General features: G+C 43.1%; 1 protein-coding gene across 1 annotated transcript in view; it reads right to left on the reverse strand.

The window, feature by feature from the left end:
- Nucleotides 1–3,416: 3,416 nt before the first annotated feature.
- The window catches only part of PELP1 (proline, glutamate and leucine rich protein 1), a 32,096-nt gene continuing 19,038 nt past the window's right edge, over nucleotides 3,417–16,474 (reverse strand). The window contains exons 6-17 of the mRNA XM_044673127.1: nucleotides 8,661–8,720; nucleotides 8,058–8,208; nucleotides 7,447–7,576; nucleotides 7,098–7,185; nucleotides 6,755–6,843; nucleotides 6,557–6,673; nucleotides 6,237–6,384; nucleotides 5,893–6,052; nucleotides 5,741–5,796; nucleotides 5,336–5,542; nucleotides 3,725–5,029; nucleotides 3,417–3,576 (exon numbers count right to left, since the gene is read on the reverse strand). Coding sequence (XP_044529062.1) covers nucleotides 3,481–3,576; nucleotides 3,725–5,029; nucleotides 5,336–5,542; nucleotides 5,741–5,796; nucleotides 5,893–6,052; nucleotides 6,237–6,384; nucleotides 6,557–6,673; nucleotides 6,755–6,843; nucleotides 7,098–7,185; nucleotides 7,447–7,576; nucleotides 8,058–8,208; nucleotides 8,661–8,720 — 2,607 coding nt within the window. The 3' untranslated portion in view covers nucleotides 3,417–3,480. The remainder of the gene's footprint in view (nucleotides 3,577–3,724; nucleotides 5,030–5,335; nucleotides 5,543–5,740; nucleotides 5,797–5,892; nucleotides 6,053–6,236; nucleotides 6,385–6,556; nucleotides 6,674–6,754; nucleotides 6,844–7,097; nucleotides 7,186–7,446; nucleotides 7,577–8,057; nucleotides 8,209–8,660; nucleotides 8,721–16,474) is intronic.

Genomic DNA, 16,474 nt, shown 5'->3' on the forward strand with positions numbered 1-16,474 from the left:
TTGGCTTGGCCTTCATCCTGAAGTAAAGCTAGGAAATCTTTTTCCACAGAATGACTCTGAATCTTGAACCAAGAATTTACAGCCTTTGAAAAAAATCATTAATGGCTATGTAACTTATGATTAAATACTACAGAAACACAGAGAAGCATCCAAATAAGGTTATAATTAGACTCACATCCTTCTTTCTGCCTTCCTACACCTTTCTCAGTCAACCCAAGAGGTCTTTCTCAAGAAAAAGAGATTTCCACTCTAGGCTTGTGTTCCCAGTTCTTTGCTCTGGGATAACAGGGAATAAGGGTGGATCTTTCTCTAGTTGTAAAACTTTCTCCAGCTGTGATAACTGCCATACCCATTGGTTCAACCTGGCCTCAGATCATTTACTCCTACCTCTCACCTCTCTTTTTCTCCCTTCTGCAATTTGCATGCTTAGCTTCTTTATGCCTCTATCTCAATTCCTGTCTCTGCCTCTAAACTGGCACAGAAGTCTCTTCCTCAAGACCACTGGAATGCCAAAACGGCTCTTCAGCAAGTTAGGCTTATTTTAAGAGGCAAGATGGTACAAACTGGACAAAAACAGAACCAAATCAGACATGCTCTAAAAGTAAACTAGTCTCTAAATCAAGAAACAGTCTTAGGGGCAGGTAGGTAGCTCAGTGGATAAAGAGCCAGGCCAATAGATGGGAGGTTTGGGGTTCAAATCTGGACTTGAGCAAGTCACTTAGCCCTTATTGCTTTTCTGCCTTGAAACCAATAACCATTCTAAGAAAGTAAGGCCCCAAAAATAAATAAATAAATAAAGCAGCTTTGATCTGTGTAAGCTTAGGCAAAGGGTTTTGTTTTTCTAGCTTTAAATTTCCATAAAATATCAGGGCTGAAATAGGAGAACCATTTCTAAAGTCCTTTTCCATTCTATTCAGGGATGCTATGACATGATAAAGGATAAACATGAGGGGCATTGGTAGGAAGTACCCAAGACCCAAGAGAGGGATAAATCACTGTGGACTAGAAGGATCAAGGAAGGTTGCAGTGTACATGTGGGAATGACACTAAGCAGAGGGGAGGGCATTCCTGGATGCTAAGTCCAGCCGAAGACTACAAGGCTTTCTTATACTACCCTGCTGGGCAACACAGAGAGACAAGGGCTAGATGAGTCCAGACCCAGAGTTTAATCTTTAAGATCTCTAGCAAAATGTCCACAGATCTACCTTTCACTCAGTTTTTTCCAACATTTTTACCCAAGGGAAGAGACATAAGTCCACTAATCAAAACCAGAGGTCACACAAAGCTGAGACGATTGCTTAGCACATTAGAAAACAATCCGGATTTTAAAAATTTTATATAACCAGAGCAATGGGACGAAATCCAGTACAATTAAATTTAATAAAGGGAAAGTTTTCCATTCGGGTCCGAAAAAAAAATGAGAAAAACTCAACAATGAGAAAATAACCTTTTCTGCAAACTCATTAAGTCAAAAATGTGACACACACACACAAACCCCACAACACAATCCAATATTAAAGAGGTGATGACTCCTTAGCCCAAGTCAAATCATACATCTCTAGGATTTAGATTCTTTTCTAGGGCCCATATATGAAAGTCATTTGACAAAATAAAGAGTCTGTGGCACTTGAGAATCAGTTGAAGAAACTGAGACCATTTAGTCTGGAAATAGGACCCACTAGGATTAAATTCCTGCTTTGCTATAGAAGATAAAACTACAAAATGAGTGTCTTGTTGAGAGGTCAATTCAGTCCAATATAAGGAAAACCTTCCTCACAATTATAGTTGTTCAAAATTGTAACAACAAAGTCCCAGGATCCCAGATCTGGAATTAGAAGCCCTTCCCTCCATCAATCTCCCCACCCCAACTCCTACCAAGGTCAAGTAGTCCTCCTTTCTCGTTAGTAAACTGAGGCACAGAGATGTAAATCGATTTTCTCATGCACACAATTTCTGAAGCTAGCTAGGATTTGACTTCTGGTTTCTCAACTCTTAAGTCTAGTGCTCTCTGAAACACACCAAATTGCTTCTGAACAACTCCTGGGCAACCACCTGACACCAAATTCCTATAAAAAACCTGAGGATCAGACACATACATGTACACTGGAACAGACCTCAATAGGTCCAGATTTTGCTTGTCAGGGGAAAGTAGGAAGTGAGTGGGGAAGCTCATTTAGTCATAGTTTATACAAATTGAGTTAGGAAAGACTTAAAAGATAATCTCATCAAACTCTCATGAAGAAAATGAAAAATAAAATGCCTTTTAAAGACTGAAATTGTCAAAGGAAGAGCTGGGACTAGAATCCAGGCCACTGTGAGACTTTCTGCCTGGAAAGGAAACTTGAATTGCTGTCAGCAGCCCTGAGGAAATGAATAGTATTTGTTCCAGCTGCCCAATCACTGGAGTTGAGGTTACACCCATTCTTCAGAATGCTTTTAAAAATCCCAGAATTTCATCATCTCTATACCACTCATTCCTTACATGCTTTGTACACTTAAAAGGATCAACCCCTTTCAGCCTCATTCTTTCCAAATAAGAGTCCTTATTTCTAAGTCAATCTAATAGAAACTGATTGAGAACATAACGCATTGCCTAAAAGGAGTATTGGATTTGTAGTTGAGGATCTCATTTCAAATATTGCCTCTGCCACTAGTGTGACCTTGGCTGAGTCACCTTGCTTCTCTTAAGCCTGCCTCCCAATAATGACAGTCCCTGCCAGCTTCAACACTCAGGTGGATATGTAGACCAGAGGTCCTCCAAATCTGGCCTCACACACTTGCCCAGCCCTTACTGCTCTTCTGCCTTGAAACTAACACTTAATATGATTTCTAAGGCAGAAGGTAAGGGTTTAAAAATAAAAAAAATAGTCCATGGATGACCTAGCTATCCTACCAGACCACAGCAAGCTTAAGTGTAGGAGCCTTTTCTTATAGGGGTCTGCATGGTGCCCTGATTCATTACCCCTCTTCACAGCCAGTTTGTGTACCTGGTATGGTGTATCCTTTATTCATCTGCAAGACCTTCCCCACTCTATATCATTTCCCCTCTGGGCTTTTTTTTACTCCTGTAAAATGTAAAACAACAGTACTGACTCCTACCTAGTTACCTGAGACAATATTGTGATGCTATTATTATTATGAGGGTTAAAACAATGACTATAAATCCTGTAGGCACTCTATAAAAATGTTGACACTGTCAGAACTCAGGACATCTACTGATGAGAAAGAAAAGATGGGGCTAATGAGCTGTGGCCTCAACAGAAATGGTTAGAGAGAGGAGAGCCTAAGAGGGAGAGAGAGAGAGCTGAGTGCAGAGGAAGAGAGCAGGCCAATGTCTCCTCCCACCAGGTCTCAGCTGTCTTCTAAGGCAAACTGTATGAGGTGCAGTAGGCAAAAGTAGAAGCAGAGGCTGTGGCTGATATACAGATATGACTTTATTTAAGTTGGAGACCTGGGAGCTGTGAGTGTGGAGAGAGGGTGCTAAGAGTCAGGCTCAGGTGGGGGCGTTGGCTTCTCTTCATCAGGGGGGCAGTCAATGAAATCGGCCAGCATAGCGGCTGTGTCATCCTGTTCTTTCTGGAGAGGTAGAAAGCCACAGACAAAAGGGAAGTATAGACAAGGTAGGAAGCTACAATGAATCTATGAAGCTGCAGCTGCTGCCACCACCACCACCTCCTCCTCCACCCACCAGCAGCACCTCCCGTCCTGTCCACACCCTTCTTACCTCCCCTTTAGGTACAGTCTCCATCTCTGTGGCTGAAGCCTCAGCAGCCTTGGCTGGGGGCAGTGGCTCCTGGTTGCCCTTCCCATCAGTCCCCTCCCCACTTAAGGCAGGGGGCTCATTGCAAGCGGGCTCTTCGGCAGGGGGTGCTTCTGGTACAACTGTTCTCCCTTCTTCCTCCCTTTCTCCTTGGGGGGGTGAAGTCTCAGGGGCCAGAGGAGGGGCAGTTCCACCCTCCTTTTCATCCTCAGCATTGGGTTCTTCCACTTCCATCAGAAGGCCAGGCTCTGGCTCTTCCTTGGGAGGATCTGAAGGAGGTGGGGGTGGGGAAGAATCTGGGGGAGGGGCTCCCCTATCCTCTACCTCACCCTCGACTGGTTCAAACTCTACCTCCTCCAGCTCTTCCTCTTCTTCTTCTTCCTCCTCCTCTTCTTCCTCCTCTTCCAGCTCTCCTTCTTCTTCTTCCTCAAATTCTTCCTCAAATTCTTCTTCCTCTTCTTCCTCCTCTTCAAAATATTCTTCCTCATCATCTTCCTCATCTTCATCCTCTGGGAAGTCCTCTTCTTCTTCCTCCTCTTCTTCCTCCTCCTCCTCTTCTTCTTCCTCATCACTGCTATTGATGTTGATAACTGTTAGGTCTTCTTCTAAGGGAGGGGGTACCCCTCCAGGTGTCCCTTCAGCCACTAGCTGGGGTGGTGGGAGAGCTCCAGGCCCTGGTGGAGGTGGGAGGGGCCCAGGGGCAGGAGGCAGCTCCTCAGGCTCTTCTTTGGGTGGCAGGGGTGGGGAGGCAGGAGTAGCAACAGGAGGTGCTGGAGGTGGTGTACCAGCCTGGGGAGGTGCAGAGGGCAAGGGCAGTAACCCTTCTGGCACAATCACCACACTGTCATCTGAGTCACTCTCCAGAGAGATCTCCACATCTGATGTTTCCTCCTTCTCATAATGAACAAATGCTGGTCGGGGAGGCCTTCCTCCAAAGGCCTCATCCTGGGGCAGGGAGGGTGGGGGTGTCCCAGCAGGGGCTGGGGCAGAATCCTCACTTAGGGCTGCTCGATGGTTTTCAGGACCAAGAAGTCGAGGGGGCGCAGACACCAAGCTTGGGACGGGGAGGCCCAGGTGGTTAGCTGTGGCAGAGGCTGGGGGCCGAGGACCAGGGGGATGGAAAGGTGGGGCCCTGAAGGGTGAAGGGGGTTCAGGCTGGGTTGGGGGAGCAGTTGGGGGACTAGACGGAGCTGGAGATTGGAGAGGAGGGACTCGAGGGTGGGCCAGGGCAGCACAGGTCACTAGTGCCTCAGAGCAGAAGGAAGAGACCTAGAGGAGGGAAAAGAGAGAAAATGGGGGCTATTAGCACCATGAAAAAGAAGAGAAGGGCAGGGAAAAATGCAAGAAAAGCCAAAACAGGAAAGGGACTAGAAAAGCCAGAAAGGAGAAAAACAGAAGCTTCACTCTAAGGAAAGGGAAGCTCTGAGATGGGACATAGAAAAAGGGGAAAAAAAGCCAGGAGAGTCCATAGGTAGACTGGGCTTCCCAAAATTAGGAGGCAGAACATCTAAGTCAGACAAGTGAGAAGAGAAAGGTTTGTCTCCCAGAGTAGAAAGGACATTCAGAGGTAGGTACCTCAAGGTTCTCCTCACGCTGGCCAAGGGAGAAGGCTTGCAGGGCACAAGTGAGGGGAGGAGGGCATTGTGGTGCTGGTGCCAGCAATAGAGCAAGTAGCAGGCGGTAGAGTTCTCGGCGGCATCGGGCACTGGTATAGGGAGAACCTCCAGGGATCTCACCCTGTTGAGTACTCATCACCATGGGCAATGTCAGCTCATGGAGTCGCTGGGGGGAGTCAAAAAAAAAGGTCACACACTAAGCGACAATCCCCCCACTCCCTCTCCTCCCTCAATTCTACCACCAAAGACAACATATTGTAAGGGGAGGGAAAAAGGGACAGGTACTCCAGTCATCAACATTCCAGGCGTTACTTCTCCCTTTACCCCCCACCCCAAATCCAAGATCCCGATGCAGGGGACCAACTCTGTGAGTCTCTTCCTTGATGAGGGGCCCGCACATGAGGATGGTCCGGCTCAAACCTGGGAGGATGGGAAGGGGTTCACATGAGTGAAGGAAACTGGGCTGACTCCCCCAAATAAGAGAACATTTCTCCCAGTGCCCTCATGGAGCCTCACCTCTTAGGGCAGTGGTACAGACATCGCTGTTGGCATTGCTATCCCCCTTCCTGTGCATGGGTGGGACCACGGCTTCTCCTGAGTCCAACTTTAGTTTCTTAGGGGCACTAGGCTTCCCAGACTGTAATCCTCCATCCTGTGTGACCCGGGGACCTCGAAGCTTGGGGAGGGGGAACGAAGTAAGGAAGGGGCAAGAAGAATGGGTAAGTAAGAAAGTATGATTTAAAAAAAAAAAAAAAAAAAAAGGAGGAAGAAGGGAGCGGGTTGGATGGGGAAGGACAGGAATAAAGGGGTTAGTGAGATTAAGAGAGTGGGGAAGACTGAGGTGAAGACTCAGGCCTCACCTTGAGGGCATCAGCAGGTGGGAAGATGTCACTAAGCAGGTGAGTGAGCAGAGCCTCAGACTGAGCTCCCCCCTGGAGTACCCCAGCCCCTGCCCCACAGGTCTGTACCCACAGTTCCAGCACTGAGTACACCTTCGCCCGAACTGCACTGGGAGACAAAGGAGAAAGTTATGGAGTTTGAAAAGGCTCTTTTTTTCTCCAGGCCTCTCTTAGAACCCACCTCTGACACAATCCTCTCAATTAACCCCTATATCCCTTGACTCCTGATACCACAGCTACTCTTCCCAATGTTACCACAATGCTCCTAAGAGTTTCATTACCTATAGGGCCTTTCCTGGCCTGGGGGAAGGGGGTCCCGCCCAGCACTCCAGGTGTTAAGGACCTGGGGAAGCAGGCGGCAGATAAGTCCCCCAAATCGAACAAGTCGACTCCCACACCTGGAAGAGTGAGGGGAGAATATGAACACTGAAATTACTCCCCAACTCCCTCAACAACTCCCCCACCCCAATCACACTCACGAAAGAATAAGGGCAGAGAGTAGATCCAAGGCCTCCAGGTGGATAGAGGGCAACAGCAGTAGCCTTAAGGGACCATCCCCAAGCCAGCTCTGGTCAGGAGAGAAATCAGTATGTTCATGGGGCAGAGGGGAGATGGGGAGTGAGGGTGCAGGTGTGGGAGGAAGGGAGGGCAAGAAAACAATGGAGAAAGGAGATAAAGAGAAGTGAAAAGGTATGGGCATTTTGGGAAAGGAAGCCTGACAGTTGTAAGAAACCCCATTTATTGGGGAGTCAAGAGGATCCTGGGGCAGGTGAGGACAGCATAGGTGGTCTATGAAGACATGGTGAGTTGTTCTTCACTTACAATGTTCTTGCCACTAACACTGAGGGTCCGGCAGATAATGTCCAATATGTCCTGCACTGGCACAGACACTGGTGCCCCAAATTCTGAGCTGGAAGTGGAGGCAGGGACAAGATGCTATCAGGTCTGAGCCCTCCAAGTGGCCAACTCTTTTTCCCCTCTGGTCCCTTCAGTGCTTCCCTGGGACCCTGCCCAGCAGCATTTCTTATGTCTTCCTTAACCCCAAGAATACCCAAGCAAGAGCTTAATTCCTCCTGACTCAGTCTCTCCCCACCCCACCCCCAATATTTACCATTCTCCCTTCCTCTCCCCTCTCCGACCTCCCCACACCACATCATTCCCTTTCCCACACCTCAGCATTAGCCCCAGACATCGGGCCAGCCCTGAAAACCTCTGTCGAAGCTGGAGAAGCCCATGAACATCATTATCTGCAGGGGGTGGCAGCAGCAGCTCTACTCCAGGACCTTCATATTGTATCGGGGCTGGATACATACACGCACACATACACAGAGGGACAGGACAGCCAACAGACCCCCTCCCCTGCACCTTTAGCCATCCCTTTGTCAAACTGTCCCTCTTTCCCCAAAACTCAAATCCAAGGTATCTTCCCTGATTAACTCTATCCTGCTCAGGGTAAGTACCCTTACACTCATGCCCAAAGCAGGCATGATGTTCATCTCCACATGTGCTCTGTTCTTTCAACAAAATAAGAGCTTCAAGTTTCCCAGATCCCACCTCTATCTTTACCTAATTTAGCATAAGGGATATTTTTTTGCCCAGGAGGCAAGAGAGAATCAATGGATGAATGACCTATTGCTTTGTCATCCCACATCCCCAAAACCATGCTTTTCTGGCAACAATCTCCCTCTCCACCCTTCTAGTCACCACCTTCCCAAGGACCACAACAGTCAAACCCTACCAACCCCACCATTCTCCCGGCCACTAATCCTGACCCAACCGTACCAGTCTCAGCACCCTCGTAGAGGGCCCCCAAAAGGCCATGTAGTGAGGCCAGTAGACAATGTAACTCTTGTTCCCAGCTCTCTGTGTGCTTCAGGCCCTGGGAGAAGCCAGCCCCCAGGGCAGGCAACCTCGCGTAACACTCACACGCCAACTATAGTAGGGAGGAGAGTCAGGAACTGGGTCACCCAAGGGAATCACTCTGTGATCCTCCCCAAGTACCAGTGAGTAACATGGAATGGGGATGGGGGATGGTGGTGGAAAATCGATTCTAAACCTGAGGGAAACAAAGGAAGAGAGGAAGACCAAGACACAATGAGCTCAGAAGAAGACAGACATAAATAGGGGAAGAGACAAGGAAGTATGATGAGGTGTCTATATGCATTAGGTAGGAGAAAGATAGACTCTTAAGACTAGAATAAGCCTAAGGTAAGAGAAAAATTCAAAGGTGAAGATTATATGGGCTAAGATACAGAATAATCCCAATACTAGGGATCTATATGACTACCATAAAGTTAAATGCAGGGAGATCTAACCTTTTCTGTATTCTTACCCACCCTACCCTTTCCAGTTTCCATTATTATGTCCTCCCCACAACCCTTTTACCTGCTGGAGTTGAGGGCTCAAGGCTTCAACCCTGGATAGGAAAAAGGAGGCCAGTTTGCCCTAGAGGGAAAGGGAATTATTGAGAAAGATAAAAGAACTCCTTTCCTCCCCCCGCCTCTCCCAACAAATCATTATCTTCTTAATTAGTATTTATCAAAAAGAGGAGGTATGGAAAACTGAGAGGTTTCTCATACTACCTAGTGGCAATAAATGAACCCTTGGCTTTTATATACTGTGGATCACCAGAACTTCTAGAAGTAGAAATAGCTCAAGAAACATTTCTATTCTTCTTTAACAATCAAGTTTCTCCATCCATCCATCTCTTTCCCTTTTCAGACATTTTTCTAGACCTGAGCCAATCCCTTAACTAGGCTATGAAGGATGGGCAGAATTTATATGATTTAGGGAAGAAGGGGAAGAGGTGGAGGAGAAGGGCAGAAGGCAGAGAAGAGGGCATCTCAGGCAGGGGACCAGCTAGTGGGAGCAAAGTTACTGTGATAGTAATATACAAGGGATGTTTCAGAGAAAAACTAGTAGACCATTTGGACACTGTGATAGTAGTAAATTCCCTTAGTAAGCTGTCTTCTGCAACTTGTATGAAACAAGATTGATTCTCTTCCCTCCTGATCCTGTCCTTGCCTACAAAATTTCCCTATTTCTGTAGAGGGCATCACCAACCAGATTCAAAACACTGGAGCAGCCCTTGACTCTCCTTCAAGCTCTCAAACAATCAATCTCTAGGCTTGAATGACTCCAATTCTGCTTCTCCCTCCTCCTCACTCTATCATGTCCTGCCTGAACTTATGATGAAACAGCTTTCAACCTCTTTCCTCTGCAAAACAACCTCTACGCACCTGCAAAAAAAAAAAAAAAAAAGTTCCTAAGGCATAGGTCTGAATAGATCTCATAGGAAAAGTTGGTGAGACAGTAGATAGACTGATGGACTTAGAGTCCCGAAGATCAAGGATCAAATCTGGCCTCAGACATTCACTAGCTGTGTGACTATGAGCAATCTGCTTAGCCGGTTTGCCTCAATTTCTTCAATTGTAAAATAGAACCTACCTTACAGAGTTGTAACAATCAAAATAAAAATACTTGTAGAAAGTGCCTAGCAGAGTGTCTGGCATACAGTAAGTGCCATATAAATGCTTATTTCTCATTTTCTTTGTCCATTATCAAAACCTTTCAGTGGATCTCCACTGCCTCTAGAATATATCATAAATTTCCCAATCTGGAAGGCTCTCCATGATCTGGCTCATTATTTAATGAATCCCTGTTATGTATTCTGCATTCTAGCCAAACTAGACTACATCCTACCAAATTCTACATGGGATATCTCCCATGCTTACAATGTATCCCCTGATCTTTAGGTCTCAGAATCCTCATCTCCCATCAAGGGTCAGCGCAGGTATGATGACCTCCATGGTTTAGATATTCTTTCCTTCTTCAAATTACTTGAAAGCTAACTACTGGTATACATTTTGAATAGCCCTGTTTAATGTGCAAATAGAAATTTCTCACACCTGAACTACATTTACCCAGCATCCTTTTTAATTATGTCCTCACTATTACATCATAACTTTTGAGAGATAAATTTTGCTGAGATCCATGATGTGGGGCTCTTTTGGGGCTTTGTAAAGCACAGCAAGTATGGGTCTCTGGCTCTGTGCTCTGCTCACTTGGCTAAAGGAATCCCTTTCTCACTTTGTTGTTATTAAATCCTATAAATTTAAATACCTGGAGTATTAATTTATTTTTACTCCCATACAAAAGACCAGTCACTGTTAAAATCCATGAATCACAAAAAAACAAAGGAACCTCAAAAGCCATTTATTCCAACTCAAACCTGGTCAAAAATTTCTTTCACAACATCCCTGCTAAGTTTCAATTCAGAAAACTCCAACAATGGGCAATTGGTGAAATCCTGGGTAATCTATTCCATCTCTAGACAGTTCTTTTTAGAAAATTCCTCCTCATGTGGTATTGCTATTTACTATATGACAATGAATGAACAATCTTAACATAGTTATTATTTAGACAGCCTAGAAATCTAAAAAGCCTAGAAATCATTTTAGCTTTGATTCCAAAAGCACTTCTATGATTGACCCATGTCACTGAGATAACTCAATAACAAATGAAAACCCCCAGATAAATCTGATCTTGTTTCCCCAATAGATATAATTTCTCAGACAGTTGCCAAGGCCTACATTAAAAAAAGTTGGTTCTTTTGGAAAGTTACTGGTTTATCCTTCCCTTGCAATAGTAAATAATTTGACTTACAATATGCAAAGTTGGTCATATTGTTAATCTGAGATACTGGTCTCAGCAAGGACATGAAAATGAACTAAAATTTACTTGCTATGTTTAATTTCTAAAACTCAGACTCTGCCTTGACCAAAAGCCAACTTAGCCTTCCCAGTAATTCTGAGGAACTGTTTTAATGCTTTGGCAACAAAGTGTGGGTGGGGTAAGTAAACCACAGGGTAGTCAGTATGGCCCCTAGGATTCTTTGGCCAATAAGACCGAAGAAATGATATTTATGTCCAAATATTTTAAAAATTCCGAGAAACTCAAACCCTTGAGGAAATTACAAAAACAAACCCTTATCTTGGGTGTTAGCAATCAAGGGGCCAACAAGATACAGTTAAGGGGTTGCTGAGTAACTCAGATACTAGTTCCTCAAAATAATTAATTTTATTTAGAATGTAGGCCATGAGTTCCATAAGTTACAAATATCTTACAACTGGTTTTAGATTAGTGGTACAAGTGATCTCCAACCTTCAGCAGTGTCTTTAATCAAGAATTGACTTGTACAAAGCTCATTAGTCCAGGCAACACTAGTTCACAGCCCTCTTCAAAGAATGTTGCTCACAAAATGTTAGAGCTAAAAGGGACCTTAAACATCAAACATTCATTTAGAGGTGACAAAACTAGAAATGATTTGAATTGGTTGACATATGGTGACAGAGCTAAGCCAAGGATCCAGACTCCAAATCTACAGCACTTCATTGCATTTTCATGGTGGCCAAAGGAGTCTGAATATATCTAAAAGGCAAATAAACCAAAAGGAAATCATATTCAAATTTCCATTAATTTTGACCACTTTGGATGCTAGAAAAAAGTTTAGAAGCTTGGGGAAAAAACTGTATTGCATACATTTCTTCCATATAAACTTGATTCAGTCCAGCTGCTTTTCTTGACTTTGTTCCTGTTAGTCCCATTTCTTCCTCTACTCTAAGAACAGCCAGGACTATGATTTCAAGGGTGAGTGGAGAGGACAGCTAGGTGGCTCAGTAGAGAGCCAAGCCTAGAAATGGGAAGGACTAGGTTCCAATCTGGTCTAAAACACTTCCTGGCCATGTGACTCTGGGCAAGTCACTTAATTCCCATTAACTAGGCCTTACAGTTCTTCTGCCTTGGAACCAATACACAATATTGTATCTAAGTCAGAAAGTAAGGTATTTTGTTTTGTTTTTAAGAGTGAGTCCAAGTATGCTGGTTTATCTACCATTTAGAAGAGTGCAAACTCCTAGGTCCCCTTACTAAAAGAGCAGAAAAATATAGTAGATTTGTGGATATGGGTAGTGGCTCCATAGTCCAAGATGTAGAAAACAATTTGTTAAAATGGTTTTTGTGACTCTTTTCTGGTTTCCATCTGTCTGGGGTCCTCAATCCATTCTGAATGCGCTTTGTTTTTTTCACATATTTTCAGTAGTATTTGACTCTTCATGACCCAATTTGGGGTTTTTCTTGCCAGATACAAGAGTGCTCTGTCATTTCCATTACTAGCTCCTTATAGATGAGGAAACTGAGGCAAACAGAATTAAGTGATTTATCCAGGGTCACATGACTACAGTAAGCACCTGAGGCCAGATTTGAATATGAGTCTTCCTGACTTCAGGACTGGCATTCTATCCAATATGCCACCTAGCTCCCCTATAAATTATTACAGAGTCAATGTGATTTTCTGATGTCTATTTCCCATTCTTTATTTTCAATTGCTTCTAGATTAAGTTGTTTCAACTATTTCTCATTCTTGGTTTTTTTTAAAACTGATTCAAGGGGGGCAGCTGGGTGGCTCAGTGGATTGAGAACCAGGCCTAAAGAGGGGAGGTTCCAGATTCAAATCTGGCCACAGACAATTTCCAGCTTGTGTGTACCACTGTTTTGCCTTAGAACCCATACACGGTATTGATTCTGGAATGAAAGGTAAGGGTTTAAAAAAAAATAACCTGATTGAAGGATGCAACACCAGATTAAATAGAAGCTGATCTATATTTTATGAAAGGTGATAAACTAGAAGAATTATTTCATAAAGCAAAACAAAGAAACTGAAGGTAAAAGTATTTTAAAGAAAATTTTATAAGGGAAGAACAGATATGGTGAAATGTGATTTAGGAAAATTACTTTGGTAGCTGAATAAAGGATGTAACAGAGTGGTGAAAGAAAGCTGAATCAAAATGACCAATGAGACAGTTATTGCAGAAGCCTAGAGGAAAAGTGATGAAAGCCTATACTGTGGTAAGATGATTGTGAGTGGGGAAAAAAAAGAGAGATAATGTATATACAAGATGCTGTAAAGGTAAAAATACGATTAGGTAAAAGACTGGATATATAGGGTGAATGAAAGTGAAAAATTGATGATAAAACAGATTTCAGGGTTGAGTGATTGGAAGGAGGGCAATACCCTTACAGAAAAATTAGGAGGGGAGAATTTGGGGAGGATTGAGGTATGTTTTTGTCCAAAAGGCAGTTGAAGATTTCCCTAATCTTCCTCTCCTAACTGGAGAGAGTTTAGTAAAAAGAGAATGAGAAGAGGGAATGGAGGCACATGATTTCTCTGGGAGTTTAGCTAGCAGTGATGGATGGATCAGGGGTGGATTAAGAATACAGGAGTCGGGGGCAGCTAGGTAAACTCAGTGGATACATTGCTGTAAAATGAGGAACTGAAGGCCTCTAAGATCCTTCAAGACTATGATTTTATAACATTACTTTTTAAAAAAATTAAGGGGGGCAGCTAGGTGGCTCAGTGGATTGAGAGCCAGGCCCAGAGACAGGAAGTCCTGAGTTCAAATTTGACCTCAGACACTTCCTAGCTGAATGACCCAGGGAAAGTCAATTAACCCCCATTGCCTAGCCTTTACCTCTCTTCTGCCTTAGAACCAATACATAGGATTGATTCTAAGATGGAAGGTAAGGGCTCAAAAAACAAACAAGCAAATAAATAAATAAATGAATGAATGAATAAACAAACAAACAAATAAATGAATGAATGAATGAATGAATGGATAAATGAATGGATAAATGAAGGTTAAGGTTCCAGAACCTTACAACTAGCTCCTATGACCTTAGGAAAAGTAACTTGACTTTTTCCAAGTTTTGGTTTGCACTATAAAAATCACTTGAAAAAGATAAAGCCAATCAATACATCAATAAACATTTATTAAGCATCTACTATGGGCCAGGTACTTTGCTACGTGTTAAGAGATAAAAAAAGGCAGCTCCTGTTTTCATGGAGCTTACAGGTCTAACTGGGGAAGCCAAAAAGCAAACAAAACAAGCTAGATAAAGTTTAAGAAGGAAGTAATTAACAGAGGAATTAAATATTGTAATCAAGAGAGTTGAGAAAGGATTCCTATAGAAGGGGGGATATTATCTGGGAGGGACTAACCTGACAGAATCATACCCTCCCTCTCTCTGAAGAGAGGCATTAAGGACTCATCATACCTAGCAGATTTGCTAATATGAGAGCAAAAGAAAGTAATAAATATTGGAGGGGAAATGGCAAAATCGGGACACTAATACATTGCTGGTGGAGTTGTGAATTGATCCAACCATTCTGGAAGGCAATTTGGAACTATACCCAAAGGGCTTTAAAAGACTGCCTGCGGGGCAGCTGGGTAGCTCAGTGGATTGAGAGCCAGGCCTAGAGACGGGAGGTCCTAGGTTCAAACCCGGCCTCAGACACTTCCCAGCTGTGTGACCCTGGGCAAGTTACTTGACCCCCATTGCCTACCCGTACCAATCTTCCACCTATACGTCAATACACAGAAGTTAAGGGTTTAAAATTAAAAAAAAAAAAAAATACTAAACAAAAAGACTGCCTGCCCTTCGATCCAGCCATACCAGTGCTGGGTTTGTACCTCAAAGAGATAATGGGGAAAAATGCATGCACAAAAACATTTATAGCCAAGCTCTTTGTAGTGGCAAAAAAACCAAAAAACTGGAAAATGAGGGGATGTCCATTTATTGGAGAATGGCTGAAAAAATTGTGGTAACTGTTGGTGATGGAATACTATTGTGCTAAAAGGAATAGTGAACTGGAGGAATTCCATGTGAATTGGAACAACCTCCAGGAATTGATGCAGAGCGAAAGGAGCAGAACCAGAAGAATGTTGTACACAGAGACAGATACACTGTGGTACAATTGAATGTAACAGACTTCTCTACTAGCAGCAATGCAATGGTCCAAGACAATTTTGAGGGACTTATGAGAAAGAACACTATCCACATCCAGAGAAAGATTTGTGGAAGCAAAAACACAGAAGAAAGACATTTGCTTGATCACATGGTTCAATGAGGATATGATTGGGGATGTAGACACTAAATGATCACTCTATTGCAAATATTAATAATATGTAAAACCCAGCTGAATTGCATTTTCGTTACAGGAGGGGGAGGGGAGGGAAAGAACATGAATTCTATAACTACGGAAAAATACTCTAAATTAAATTTTAAAAATTAAAAAAAAAAACTGTGGAAGTAGAAATACAGAAGAAAAACATTTCCTTGACCACATGGTTTGATGGGGATATGATTAGGGATGTAGACTCTAAATGATCACTCTATTGTAAATATTAATGGTACAGAAATAGGTCAATCAATGATACACGTATAACCCAGTTGAATTACTCATTGGCTATGGGAGAGGGGAAGGAGGAAGGGAAAGAATATGAATCATGTAACCATGGAAAAATATTCTAAACTAATTAACCACACAAACAAACAACTAAATAAATAAATAAGCAAGCAAGCAAATAAATAAATAAATAAATGGACAGTGCTGTAGGACTTAGTAGCAGCTTTGGCTATATTTTATTCTTCTGATGTTGGAAGAGATTCAATGGAAGGTGGGAGTGTCTAAAAGGAAATCACTGTAACGTAAAACTAAAGGCAACGATTAGAATAAAATTCCTCCATGACCCAAACTAAGGTTAAAAATCTTTCTTATACCGGTCACCCTTACATCAGAGCCAATACTGTTCTGCCCCCTGGAGGAACAGAGTTTTAACAACAACTAGCATTTGAATTTTTGAAGTTTTTAAAGCACTTTTACATATATGATCTCATTTTGTCCTTAACCCTGAAAGGTATTATTGTTATCTTCATTTTACAAATGAGGAAACTAAGGCTAAAAAAGTTAAATGATTTGTCCAAGGTCAAACAACTAGTTATGTGTCTGGGTAAAGATTCTGGTCTCCATGTCCAAGGCTAACTAACTCCACCACACCCTCAAGCTGCCTCCTAAAATATGTAATCCCTCCCTAATCGCCTTCAAATATCTGAATAAAGCAACCATATTTATATATCTTCCCTTTCCCAGACTAATACTCACAGGGAACCCTAAATTGTTCCTCATACATGGCATAGTTTTCATACACTAGCATACTATGCTAGTTGTACTGCTCTCTACCAATAATCTAACACAAAACAGTGACCCAAACTAAATACAATAGAACCTGACCATAGCAGAATGCAATTTTGTAAAAATCTTTGTATCTCTTGAGTGAAGATAGGTGTTTCACAAATGCTTG

The sequence above is a fragment of the Gracilinanus agilis genome, chromosome 4, assembly GCF_016433145.1.
Source record: "Gracilinanus agilis isolate LMUSP501 chromosome 4, AgileGrace, whole genome shotgun sequence".
Lineage (NCBI taxonomy): Eukaryota > Metazoa > Chordata > Mammalia > Didelphimorphia > Didelphidae > Gracilinanus > Gracilinanus agilis.